The following is a 13,402-nucleotide window of genomic DNA, read 5'->3' on the forward strand; positions in this document are numbered from 1 at the left end:
CGTGCAGCCGGGGGCGGGGGGGGGGGGGCGGCCACTCTCGAGCGGGCACTTAGCGGGAGGCGTCTCTGCCGACCCCTCGCAGGCTCAAGCTTTTCGCGGGGGAGAGTCTGTACGTTTTCTCTGAAGGATCCTCATGCCTGTTTAGCGTTGTTCATTTGTATTTGGCTGGATTTATTTTATTTTTTGTTCAGGAAAAAAATTTCTTTTTTTTTTTTGTTACGGATCCATTTTTTTTGGAGGGCGGGGGACCCGCAGCCTTCTTGCTCTTGCTGTGCTTCGGGGGTGCGTGTCGTCTCGATCCCCGTGTCACGTTGGCTTCCGCACACTGTCCCTCAAGGTCTACACCGTCAACAACGTGAGCGTGATCACCAAAATCCGGACAGAACATCTGACGGAGGAGGAAAAGAAGAGATACAAAGGTAAGCTTCACCGCAGCCCTGCCTGAGACAGGCTTTCGGGGCCAGTGGGCCGGGCAGGTCAGCGTGACTGTGGCCGCTGGCGTCCTAGAGGCCGTTTGATCCGGATTCCCCACTTCTGACTCACTCTCGCAGGTATTTCCCCAGAGCTGGCTGTGGTGGTGATTCAGGCCACTAAACGGGCTTGTTTCTATGCTGCGAAGAACCGTGGTTGGCTGGGGGTGGGGGCAGGGGGGCGGAGAACAGGATATCAGGATATGGGGGGCTTGGTTTTGGTTTTTGCTTTTTTTTGGGGGGGGGTCACACCTGGCTCTGCACTCAGGAGTTACTCCTGGCGGTGCTCAGGGAACCATATGGGATGCTGGGAATCGAACCCGGGTCGGCCGCGTGCAAGGCAAACGCCCTCCCCGCTGTGCTCTCTCTCCAGCCCCTTGGTTTTGGTTTTTGGACTACACCTGGCTGTGCTCAGGGGTTCCTCCAGGCTCTGCACTCAGGAACCACTCCTGGCGGTGCTCGGGGGACCCTATGGGATGCTGGGGATGGAACCTCGGTCTGCAGGGCAAACACCCTACCTGCTGTGCTGTTACTCTGGCCCCGACTTTGAGGCTGTTGGTCCCTGGGGTGATTAGTCCAGATGGTCATCCAAATTGCGCTCTAAGCCGAAACGTCGCCAGTAGTGGGCACCAAATTCCCTCCTGCCATTCAGGTTCTGTGGCCTTGTAGAGTCAAGCGGCCCCTGGGTCTCAGTTTCCTCAGCGGTGAAACGGACGTGCTCCTTGTCCTTCCTTGGAGTCCCTGTGAGAGTTAGAAGAGCTGCTGCCTGTCCACGCTTAGAATGGTGCCCGTGGGGTGTGGAAAGCAGGTGCCATTGGCAACCGCTGCGGTCACGCCACGTGCCGTACTTGATGGTTACCATCTGGTAACCATCAGGCGGACTTGAAAAATGGGATCCAGGGACCTCTGCTCGGGGTCAGTCCTGGAAGGACTGGGGGGATCATATCCTATGGGTGCCAGGGATCAATCAATCAGCTGGGATTGGCCACGTGCAACGCCAGTTTGACAGATGAGGAAACTGAGGCCCAGGACAAATGCGTGAGTGAGCAGCCGAGGTGAGATTGGAACCCAGCTCTGGTTTACCCCGAAATTGAAACTTCGACTCTTATTCTAAGTGTGGTGCTTGCTGGTTTAGAGGTCTGTGCCCAGCGTGTCCGCTGTAGGACGTGGTGAGTTGGCATTCCTGTGAATGGTTTGATCAGTCTGGCGCAGGTTGCAGGGGCAGAAATGTGATGAGAATTGGGGCTGGAGCAATAGCACAGCGGGTAGGGCGTTTGCCTTGCACGTGGCTGACCTGGGTTCGATTCCCAGCATCCCCATATGGTCCCCCAAACAGCCCCAAGAGTAATTCCTGAGTGCAAGAGCCAGGAATAACCCCGGTGCATCGCCAGGTGTGACCCAAAAAGAAGAAAAAAAAAAGTGATGAGAGTTAAATTTTTTTTTTTTTTTGCGGGGAGGTAAAGACGTAAGTATGAGAGTAGATATTAAACTTCTGCTCCCTCTGCAGCTGACAGGAACCCCCTGGAATCTTTGCTGGGGACCGTGGAACACCAGTTTGGCGCTCAAGGGGTGAGTAGGAGCAGTGAGCTTGGCCTTTCAGGGAAGGGGGCGCCTTTCCTGGGCTCCGGGCAGCCCAGTTGTCCTGGGCAGGGCCCAGGCCGAGTCTCCCAAGCGGGAATAGAGGAAAATGAGGCAAGGGAGTGTGTCCTACCTCACGGGCGGCTGCCGATGGAGGTCAGCCAGGGCCTCTGGGCAGCCGGGCAGAGAGGAACCCGGACCCATGTTTCCAAGAGTCCCCGGAACGTTCCTTAACATCCCCGGCCTCACCGTCACTCACTGAGACAGGCCCAGTGGCCGTCGTGGACAGCCAGGGAAGTGGAATTCCCTTTCCGGCGTCATCTGCTAGAAAATGACACGGCTGGGACGGACCCCCCACCTCTCCCAGCTCCCAAGGGTGTTCAGGGATTTCTCCCTCCGGCGCCTGTCACTGGGAGGGCGGAGGAATGTTTTCAGGTGGGCACATTCCCTAGACGTGCCCCCGGCTTGCGAACAGCCTGGTAGATCCTCTTATTCTGTGCAGAAGCTTAATTTAAAACACAAGTGAACGGCTGGACCCTCGTGCCCCGCTGCTGGCCGGCACGTCTGCCCCAGGGGCTGAGGGCTGGGGCCTCCTCCCGCGAGCTGCGCTGGCGTTACTGATCCCCGAGTTCTGGCTTGCTAGGACCTCACCACCGAATGCGCCACCGCCAACAACCCCACAGCCATCACGCCTGACGAGTACTTCAACCAAGAATTCGATCTGAAGGACAGGGACATTGGAAGGCCCAAAGAGCTGACCATCAGAACCCAGAAGTAAGATGACGTGCACGTGTCCAACTCGCGGATTCTCTGTGATCTCAGAGGTTGTGTTCCAGGGCACCACAATTCTCTCGCATCCGGTCACTCTTTCCAAACGAAGTCCTCTTTAGGTTTCTTTCTTCTTTTTCAATTTTTGGGCCACACCTGGCGGCGCTAAGCGTTGACTCCTGGCTCTCAATCACGGATTACTCCTGACGGGCTCGGGGGACCCTGTGCTGTGCTGGGGATTGAACCCTGGTTGGCTGCGTGCGGGGCAAGCGCCCTACCCGCTGTACTACTGCCCCGCCCCCCTGAAGGTCTCCTTTCGAAACACATTTTTTTGTTTTGTTTCTGGGCCATATCCATTGACTCTGGGAGTGGCGGGGATGCTCTTGACTGCCCAGGGGTTGCTCCTTGGGGCGAGCGTCTTAATCCCTGTCCTGTCTCTCTGGACCAGAAGCAACTTTTTGAGAGTCTGGCAAACTCCCCGTGGCGTACCCAATATGCCAAATACCAGTAACAATGATGGGTCTCATTCTCCTAAAGAGCCTTGAATATAATCTCAGGGCTAGGATGAAGGAGACGTTACTGGGGCCTGCTCGAGGCAATCGACAAATGACAGGATGGTCGTGATTGTGATTGTGTTTTTTGGGTCACACCTGGCGATGCACAGGGGTTACTCCTGGCTCTGCACTCAGGAATTACCCCTGGCGGTGCTCAGGGGACCACATGGGATGCTGGGAATCGAACCCGGGTTGGCCGCATGCAAGGCAAACGCCCTCCCCGCTGTGCTACCGCTCCAGCTCCAGAAGCAACTTTTAAGCCATTTTTTTTTTTTTTTTTTTGCATTTCGAGTCACACCTGGCGATGCACAGGAGTTACTCCTGGTTCTTCACTCAGGACTTACTCCTGGTGGTGCTCGGGGGACCCTATGAGATGCTGGGAATCGAACCCGGGTCAGACGTGTGCCAGGCAAATGCCCTACTCTCCGTGCTGTTGCTCCAACCCTTAAGCCATTTTTAAACTGTTGGAAGCTCACAGTACATTGCCTATCTCATTATGAGTCCCTTTTAATTAAACGGAACACAGATGGGGACCGGATCCCCTTTTCCTGCCAGCGAGCTTCAGCCGACCAGGTGGACGGATGGTTTCCCCCGGTTCTCGGCTCCTTCGCACTTGCCCTCAGTGACCGCCCTGTTCAGAGCCCTTTGAACGCCCCGTGGCTCTGGTCCCTTCAGAGCTCCGACGTGAGCTTGCGGGAGGCTCCCTGGACGAGGAGGCAGCTGTGTGGGCCCCGTGCTGGGGCTGCCCTCACTGCCGCCCGCGCACCCTGCAGGTTTAAAGCAACGCTGTGGATGTGTGAGGAGTTCCCGCTCTCCCTCGTGGAGCAGGTCATCCCCATCATCGACCTCATGGCCCGCACCAGCGCACACTTTGCAAGGCTGAGAGACTTCATCAAACTGGAATTCCCCCCCGGATTCCCCGTCAAAATAGGTATCGTCAGAAGACCCAGAGGGGCCCTGGCAGCGTCGGCCCCAGGGTCTGCTTGACGGTGGTGGTCTTCCCTTAGTGTCCGTGTGCCTGGCACTGGCAGGAGGAGGAGGCCAGAATTACCTTCTTGCTTACGTGCAGTTAAAGAAAGTGCCACGATTTCTTTTTTTTTTTTTTTTTTTGCTTTTTGGGTCACACCCGGCAATGCACAGGGGTTACTCCTGGCTCTGCACTCAGGAATTATTCCTGGTAGTTCTCAGGGGACCATATGGGATGCTGGGAATCGAACCTGGGTCAGCTGTGTGCAAGGTAAACGCCCTACCCGCTGTGCTATTGCTCCAGCCCCAGTGCCACGATTTCTTGACTCATTTTGCAAATTAAAACCAAAGATGGCACCGCCATCGGAAATGAGACCCGTGTTTCCCTGGCCGGCCATGGGTGTGAATTCAAGCACTGGCAGCACCGGGACTTTGGGGCCCACAAACATAGTTTAGAGCCTGCACGCGTGTGTGTCCAACGTGTGCAGTACCTGTGTGAGGCGTCGATTCGTGGCGCTCGGATCCTGGCCCCCTCGCTCCCTGAGAGCTGGGAGGAGCTGCTGAGTGTCTCTGGGTCTCAGTTTGCCCCTCTCTATGTTGGGAGGGTGGTCAGGAGATTTCCATGGGAGCAGTCGGCGCAGCACTCGTTCAAGTTTTGGTTGAAATGGACTTACCAAGGCTTTTGTTTTGTTAGAAATCCCCTTGTTTCATGTCCTAAATGCCCGGATCACGTTTGGGAACGTAAACGGATGCAGCACGGCGGAAGAAACAGGAACTCCGAGTGCGGAAGGGCCCCAGGCAGATGCAGGTGAGGGAAGGAGCGTTGGCTTTGTCGTGAAAAAACACATCTGCACACTCACTCATTGGACTGATGACCTGTTTGACATAGGGGTGTCATAATTGTGTGTGGAAAGAGATGTAAGGTGCCTGTCTTGTGGGAGGCCAGCCCAGTTCTGATCGCCGGCTTCCCATTGGCCCCCAAGCACCGCCAGGAGAGATCCCCGAGTGCAAGGCCAGGAGTCAGCCGTACTCCCAGCAGATATGACCCACTAGCAGACAAAAATGTAAGCTTGGGTTTAGATGAGATGAAAGGGCACTTCATAGATGTGTGTGACCTTCCAGTGTGTAAAGGATAGTGGGAGATTGTACCGGCGGTTTGCACCCATCATCCAGTGGACCAGTTTGGGTGCACAGAAAACAGTTTTCTTGGTCATTACGAAAAATGGTTCGTGAAGAGGCCAGGGAGATTGTGCCTTGCATGTTGCTCAGGTTCTGTTCCCAGCACTGCCTGGTCCCCCAAGCATGGCTGGTGTGGCCCCGGGGGCTCGGGGGTCCCCAGCACTGCAGGGCCGCAACCGCCCTGCCATGGCACCCCCAGCCTGAGGGCTGAGAATCGCTGGGAGGGATCCCTGGGCTCCTAAGCACCTCTTGGGAGCCCCGCCTCCCCGTTGTGTCAGTAATGTGTAATTAACGATCAGTCACATTCCTGGTGACAGTGCGTGTGATCTGGGTGCTAGGGCAGTGGTATAGCAGGGAGCGCGTTTGCTCTGTGGCTGACCCAGGTTCTGTCCCCGATGTCCCATATGTTCCCCCGAGCACTGCCAGGAGTAATTCCTGAGGGCACAGCCAGGAGTAAACCCTGAGCACTGCTGGGTGTGACCCAAAAAGCAAAAGAAAAAAAGGTTTGATCTGTTTCTATTTTGTTAGTAACAGCAATCACAGAAGCAGCAGAAGTTTAATTTCCCAGCCATAACCGTTGAAGTCAAATCCTTCCCTTCTCTTGCTTAGTGACAGCTTTGCGATTTATTTTACTGGCCTGACGCTGTCCTCTGCCGTACTGCAGCTTCCCAGGTCACAGGTTTTGAGGTGGATCAGTCCGTGTTTGAGATTCCGGAATCCTACCACGTGCAGGACAACGGCAGGAACATGCACCTGCAGGACGAGGACTATGAGATCATGCAGTTCGCCATCCAGCAGAGTTTGCTCGAGTCCAGCCGGAGCCAGGTACCCCGCGGGAGGCTCGCGCAGGGGCGGGTCCTCGGAGTCCCCGGAGGATAGCCGGGCCGGCACATTCTGGCATTTCCAGAGGTCCTTCAGTGTGCCAGAACCTTTGCTTGTCTATTTTTTAAAAAATTTAATATTTCAGGCACCAGATAGAGTTTCACGGTAGGAAATTATTCCAGAAGCCCCCCACCCCGCCCCCCGTTGTCCCACTGTGTGCCCCTTTCTTTGCCACCCACCTACAGGGATAAACGTCCTACGAAAGGCCACTTCTCAGTTTCTGTGCCTTTGGGTATTTGTTTGTTTGTTTGTTTTGGGTCACACCCAGAGATGCTCAGGGCTTACTCTTGCCTCTGTGCTCAGGAATTACTCGTTCCCTTATGGAATGCTGGGGATTGAACCTGGGTTGGTTTCGTGCAGGACAAACGCCCTGCCCACTGTGCCGTGACTGCCGCAGCCCAGCCCGGGGTTTTTGCTGTTTCTTTAGCCCCCACATATGGGGGTGATCGTCCTGTGTCTGTCCCTCCCCTTCTGACGTCACCCGGCACGACCCTCTCCAGATCCAGCGAGCGGCGGCCAGCTGCCCGATGTTCCCTTTTCTTCTCGCCGAGTGGTGTTTCCTTACGGACAGGTCCACGGTCTCGACTCAGTTGTCTGTTCTCAGCGCGGGGCTGTGTCCAGGTGGCGGCTGTTGCGTTTTGGGCTGCAGTGCATACAGGAGTGCAGATGTCTTTCCTGATGTCCTTCTGCTTCCCTGCCCCCAGCCACCCCCCCGCCGCCCCCCTTAGCCTGGCCTCAGGTTGGAGCCTCAGAACTTGGGGCCGTGTGACCTGCTCCCCTTCCCCCTTCCCCGTGCCCACCTCAGTGGCTTCCTCTTCCTGCTGAGCGGTGACCTTGGCCATGACATGACGACATGTGCCTTTCCTAGGACCTCTCAGGACCAGCTTCCGACGGGGGGATGAGCCAGACGCAGGCCTACGATGACGACCAGTACGAGAGGTGACTGTGGGACTCTGGGTGGCTAAGCGGAGGGTGACGTGGGTGGCCCTGGGCTGGGCGGGAGCGGCCCGGGTGCTCGCTCTCCCGCCTCTGGTTGGGGCAGCCAGGGTGATGGTCTGAGTCCTTGGGAGCGGAGTTTCCTGAATGGGTCACGGAGTTGCTGGCTGGGTCCTTGGACAGCAGTTCTGGCTGAGAGGCACCAAGTAAATGTCTCCCAACTGGTCTGATTTTCCATGCGGAATGTAGAAGCCCTGAGGGGAGGTTTGTACGGGTTGTTTTTTATTGTCGTTTGGTTTGGGGGGGGCATGTTTGTGATACCTGTGTGCTGGGGATTGATGCATTTTGAACCATCTCCCAGCCCCGAGGATATACACTTTTTATTTATTTATTTTTTGGTTTTTGGGCCACACCCGATAACCCCTTTCTCAGTGCTCAGAGACCGCTTTTTTTTTTTTTTTCCTTTTTGGGTCACACCCGGCAATGCATAGGGATTACTCCTGGAATTACTCCGGGTGGTGCTCGGGGGACCCTATGGGATGCTGGGGATCGAACCCGGGTCGGCCGCGTGCAAGGCAAACGCCCTCCCCGCTGTGCTCTGGCTCCGGCCCCAGAGATGGCTTCTTGTGGGCTTGGGAGCCACGTGGAATGCTGGGGATCAAACCTGGGTTGACTGAGAACTAGCAAATGCCCTCCCAGCTGTCCTGTCACTCCGGCCCTCTGTAGACAGCTTTTAGGGTGATGCCACGTAGGAAGAATTGTGGCGATGATTAGATTATCCTTTTATTTTTTATTTCCATAAATATATGTATATTTATGATTTTGGTTTTTGGATCACACCCAGGGATGCTTGTGGGGTTCTTCTGGCTTTGTGCTGGAAGTGGGGGTTTGATCTTGGTGGTGCTTGGGGAGCCCTGGGGTGCTGGGTTCAAGCCCCAGGCTCCAGCATGTGTAGTGCTGCCCTCTGGCCCCTTCAGGGATCCCCCTGGGCCTTGTGAGGGGCGGAGCCCAGGCCCCATTCCCAGTGCTGTTGGGCGACCTGAGCTTGTTTCTTCCTCTTGTTTTTCCTTTTTTTTTTTTTTTGAGGGGAGGGGTGGGGGAGCCCACACCCAGTGTTGTTCAGGGCTTGCGTCTGGCTTTCTGCTCAGGAATCATTCCTGACAGGGCTTGGGGGACCAGATGGGGTGCTGGGGATCGAACCCAGGTGAGTCACCTGCAAGGCCAGTGCCCCACCCGTCACACTATCCCCCGGCCCCGTCTAGCACATCCCGTAACCTCTCCACGTCTGGCTTCGCCCCCGTGCTGCCCTGGTGCCGTGCCAGGTGTCCTGCCTGCAGAGCGCGGATGAATGAGTGGGGGACACCGGGGGGACAGATGGGGCCTGCCGCCTGGCCAAGGCTGGTGACCGCTGTTCCTGCCGCTCTCTCCCTCCTCCCCAGGGCCATCCAGGAGAGCCTCCTCAGCAGCTCGGAGGGCCTGTGCCCCGGGGTCTCGAGCGAGACCAGCCGTTTCGACAGCGACTTGCAGCTGGCCATGGAGCTCTCGGCCAAGGAGCTGGCGGAGCAGGAACTGCGGCTGCGGGAGGAAGAGGCGGAGCTCCAGCAGGTCCTGCAGCTGTCCCTCACCGAGAAGTAGACCTCGGGGACCCACGGGCTGCTCTGGGAGCCCCCGGGCCCCACATCGGACGGCACACTGCCCTCTGGAGGTGCAGGATCCGGACCCCCGGGGCCCCGCCGCGATGCCCCCTGGCGAAGGGGCTGGGGACCGGTGGGTCCCACCTCTAGGCCACGGGGAGAAGAGCATCCTCACTTTCCATTAGCTGCACTGGCTTGCAGGGCACATTTTTACTACCAGCTTTAGACAAAAAAAAAAAAAAAACCCAATCCCCGCCGGTTTCTAGATGAATTCTTATGGAGGAATGATAAAACAAGCTGTTTCAGAGTCAGGGTGCTTTTTTTTTTTACCCAGGAGCAAGCAGCCTTTGTAGAGTGTGGCGTAGAAATTTACGAGACATTTCTTTACAGTTCACCAAAGACACGGATAATCTCTGCCGATCTCTTTTATTTTTACCTTTCTACGGCATTTCTAGAACACCGTCACTGTTCCTCCCATCTCTCCGCCCGACGTCATTCCCATCCGCCCCCCTCGCTAGTGTCACAGAGGAGATAGGTACAGGATCTGTTTTCCACGAGGCTTAACTATTTCCATCAAGTTAAGAAGTGCAGATGACCACGGGTGTTGCCTTAGCCTTAAAGATCACGGAGGGTCCCAGCCCGCCCCGGTCCCCTGAGCACCGAGGGTATTCGGAAAGGCAGCGTCGTCCAGACTAAATCCACGGCAGCTAATCCTGGCCCTCAGGGGAGCGGCCTGGGACTTGTTCTTGGGGTGGGCGGGCCGGCCCCCAGGAGACGGCATCGGCGCAGCCTAGAACCAAACCCTGGGCCTCATTCCCGCTACCTTCTCTCTGCAGGGCTCCCAGGCCGAGGCGAGGACGCTCCCACCTTGGGGGGTCAAGGGCCCAGGGGCAGGGCTGTGCTTGGAATCAGGGAGCCGCAGGGCAGCTCCGTGGGCCCTGTGTTCAGAAAGGGCATAGGAGGCTTTCACATTGCTTTATAGAGTTCAGATCAACATCTTTCTGGATAAATCTATTTTTTAACAGAATCTTTCTATTATTTTTAAAAGGATAGGGAAAAAAAGAAAAAACCCGACTACTCCCATCAGTAGCAATACAAGGTTATACATTGTAACCAGACTTTCTCAGGCCTTTTTTGGATACCTTTAGTAGTTGACTATTTTGTCTAACCCTTCTGTAAATAACCTTCACCCGGCATCCAGACCCTGGGGCCTGCCTCCCTGCACAGGCTGCACGGAAACATCCTGGTCAACCATCCCACCCCCCGCCTCGGCGCCCGATTTCTCTCTGTCAGGCTTCTTGCGGGGTGGAAAGAGCCATCCAGCGTTACTTGGTCCAGTTCTTGAATCTCTCTCAGACACTTAGTGTTGCCCGTAACGTGTTCCCGGTCGCGAAGGAGTGTGCTTTGGATTCCACACAACCAGCTGCCTTTTCTGTCATGCTCTGACCAAATTCCTTCTCTGCACAGAGGCCAGTGCCCGCCCCCATCAACCTTTGTTTTCAAAAACACCCGCCTGGCGTTTCGTTGACTCAGCGTTTCCCCTGGAAGTGAGGAGCCCACGGCCTCTCCTCGCGGGCAGAGAGGCGACTAGTAGGTCCCTTCTGTTGGCATTGCGTCGCTCTGCTTCCTCCCCGGGGAGTCGGCTCTGAGGGGCCACTCCGGTCAGCCCCGCGGGCCGGCCCCGTCCACACAGCCGCCTTCTCCCAGGCGCGCCCGCTCTTACAATGCAAATAAAGACCGCTTTCTAGAGGGTGCTCAGACGGTCTGCGCGTCCGCCTTTCTTTCTCACGCTGCTCTGAGTCGCCCGGTGGCCTCGCATCCCGGGTTGGGAGTGTCTGTGGCCTCACGAGGCCAGGGAACACGCTCCTCCCAACTCACTGTCCTGGTGCGTGCTCAGACCCGCTCTGCAGTGCTCCCTCTGGGCGCAAGGGACAACCCGCCGCCACATGGCTCAGGAAACCTCACGCCGGGGTGGTCCACAAAAGTGCTGGTGATGGTTCAGGCTTCCAGACTTGGCCTGTGTCCCTTGAGGAGACAAGAAAGTCTCCTGGTGGATGGGGGGGGGGTTGGGTTGGACCACACATGATGGTGTTCACAGGGCTTACTCCTGGCGGCGCTTAGGGGACCGTAAGCGATGCCGGGGATTGAACCTGGGTCATCTGCAATGGCCTTATGTCTCTGGCCCCCCCATTCTTTGATGTTTAAAGTGCCAAAAAAAAAAAATTAAAGCCAAAAAAATTGAAGCAAAAAAAAAAAAGTGAACAGAAGTGTTCTTGAGTTCCACAACTCTTGAGGCCTTGGGGTTTCTGGGAAGATGGGAAGGAAGCACTTGGGGAGGGATGCGCTGGGTGTGTGTGTGTGTGTGTGTGTGTTGTGTGTGTGTGTGTGTGTGTGGTTGGGGCGGGGGGGGATTAAGGGAAATAAAATGCAGTACTTTGAATCCCTCAAAGAAAACGTCAAAGAAGGGGTGGGGGGAGCAGAGCGATAGTACCGTGGGGAGGGCGTTTGCCTGGCACGCGGCTGACCCGGGTTTAATCCCCGGCACCCCACATGGTCTCCTGAGCCCACCAGGAGTGATCCCTGATTGCAGAGCCAGGAGTAAGCCCTGAGCACCACCAGGTGTGGCTCCAGAACAAAACAGAACCTGAGAAGACTGCGTCTTAGGTCAAGGTACACTACATCATGTTATTTAATTCAAGTAACAGTGTTGGACCAAGGATGTCACTTCACAGTAGAACATTGGTCTACATTTGTGTGCTCACCTGGCTTTGATCCTGTGTTACAACAAACTTTTGCAAAAGTTTTTTTTTCAGGTTCTCTAAGCAGTGCTGGGCCGGGGGTGGGTGGGTGGGGGGCATGAGAGCCCCCCTAGCAGGGCTTAGGGGATCATGCAGTGCCTGGAATCGAACTTGGGGGCTCTGCGTGCCGGCATGTGATCCACCCTTGTGCCATTTTCCTGATACCAGCAACCTTGAATCGAACACCGCCGCCCCTCACCCCACCCCACCCCCGCCCATGTAAGACACAGCTGGGAACTCAGTATTGGTCAGGGCCTAAGACAGTGCTCCTGCGATGCTCAGGGACGGCCAGGGATCAAACCCAGATTGCCTAAGTGCAAGGCAAACACCTTACTACCAGCTGGACTATCGCTCCAACCTCTAATAAGACAGTGAATGTGAGGCACCGAGGAAGCCAAGTCAGCTTGAACTTACCAGAGAAGGGAAAGACTTGGCAGTGCCACCCACTGGGTCTGCGCCCGATGTAAATGGGACCGTGCAGTGCAGTGAGCATTCAGAATCCTGCAGGAGCCCAGGAAGTGCCGGTTTGAGACTGGGGTCCAGTACGCTGAAACTCCCGCCCCCCGACATCTGAAGAGCAGCTGCACTTTTGGGGACCGGGGGTCGCCAGGGGTTGCGCCCAGGGGTTACGTGAGCCTGAAAGGCATTTACCACTGGGTGGCAAATGTGGCTCCGGCTGCAGCTTTTCCTTCTTGGATTTTGGGGTCACACCCAGTGGTGCTGGGATTGAAGCCAGGCCTCCTGCGTGCAAGAGCAGGGCACGAAAGCGTCCAAGCCACCTCCCTGGCCCGGAACCAACGTTTTCTCGACTGTTCTCTCTGTAGTTAAGCCTAGTTCTTCGGATCCCTTTTATCGTTTGGGGAGAGGCGGGGAGCCACACCCTGAGAGGTGCCGGGGATCAAGCCTGGGTCTCCTGCATGCAAAGCAGGCGCTCAGCCTTGTTGGGCCGCTCTTCTGTCCCGAGGAAACCTGGCAGGAGCCAGCATGGGACGGAGAATGAGTTGGGGTTTGGGCACACGGGGAAGGACTGCGGGTAGTTTCAGAAAGTCGGAACGCGCCCGGCCCACTAGGCCTGGGAGTCCTGAGCAAACAGGCCACAGAGGTCCTTGGGCATGAGCGATTTCACTGTTTCCTTCAGCGGAGGGAAGGAGGCCCCAGCCGCCCCGCCTGCCTGAGGGACAGGCCTGGGCTGCTCCCACTTTTTGTCAGTGCTCACCTACGTCACTGGATCTTTTTTTTCTTTTTGGGTCACACTCGGCGATGCACAGGGGTTCCTCCTGCTGGCTCTGCACTCAGGAATTACCCCTGGTGGTGCTCGGGGTACCATATGGGATGCTGGGAATCGAACCTGGGTCGGCCGCGTGCAAGGCAATCGCCCTCCCCGCTGTGCTAATCGCTCCAGCCCCACGTCACAGGATCTTCACCAAGATTCAGAAAGATTAAAAAGTGGGTAGCACCTTTTTCCTTTCTTGGAGCTATGCTCAGATTTAATCTGGCTCCGTGCTCGGAGAATCCTGGCTGGCTCCTGGGGACCCTCAGGGGTACCAGGGATTGAACCCAGGTGGACAGCCTGTTGTCCTCTCTCGGGGCAGGCCCGAAGGAAGGTCACCTGTTTATAACTAGAGCTGGGTTAAGCA

The 13,402-nt window shown here is 56.3% G+C and overlaps 1 protein-coding gene across 1 annotated transcript in view; it reads left to right on the plus strand.

The window, feature by feature from the left end:
- The window catches only part of ANKRD13A (ankyrin repeat domain 13A), a 31,840-nt gene extending 20,871 nt beyond the window's left edge, over positions 1-10,969 (plus strand). Inside the window, exons 8-15 of the mRNA XM_056114482.1 lie at positions 338-419; positions 1,978-2,039; positions 2,692-2,822; positions 4,144-4,301; positions 5,031-5,144; positions 6,180-6,340; positions 7,266-7,336; positions 8,773-10,969. Coding sequence (XP_055970457.1) covers positions 338-419; positions 1,978-2,039; positions 2,692-2,822; positions 4,144-4,301; positions 5,031-5,144; positions 6,180-6,340; positions 7,266-7,336; positions 8,773-8,968 — 975 coding nt within the window. The 3' untranslated portion in view covers positions 8,969-10,969. The remainder of the gene's footprint in view (positions 1-337; positions 420-1,977; positions 2,040-2,691; positions 2,823-4,143; positions 4,302-5,030; positions 5,145-6,179; positions 6,341-7,265; positions 7,337-8,772) is intronic.
- The last annotated feature ends 2,433 nt before the right edge of the window (positions 10,970-13,402 follow it).

The sequence above is a fragment of the Sorex fumeus genome, unplaced genomic scaffold, assembly GCF_029834395.1.
Source record: "Sorex fumeus unplaced genomic scaffold, SorFum_2.1 ptg000025l, whole genome shotgun sequence".
NCBI classification, from domain to species: domain Eukaryota; kingdom Metazoa; phylum Chordata; class Mammalia; order Eulipotyphla; family Soricidae; genus Sorex; species Sorex fumeus.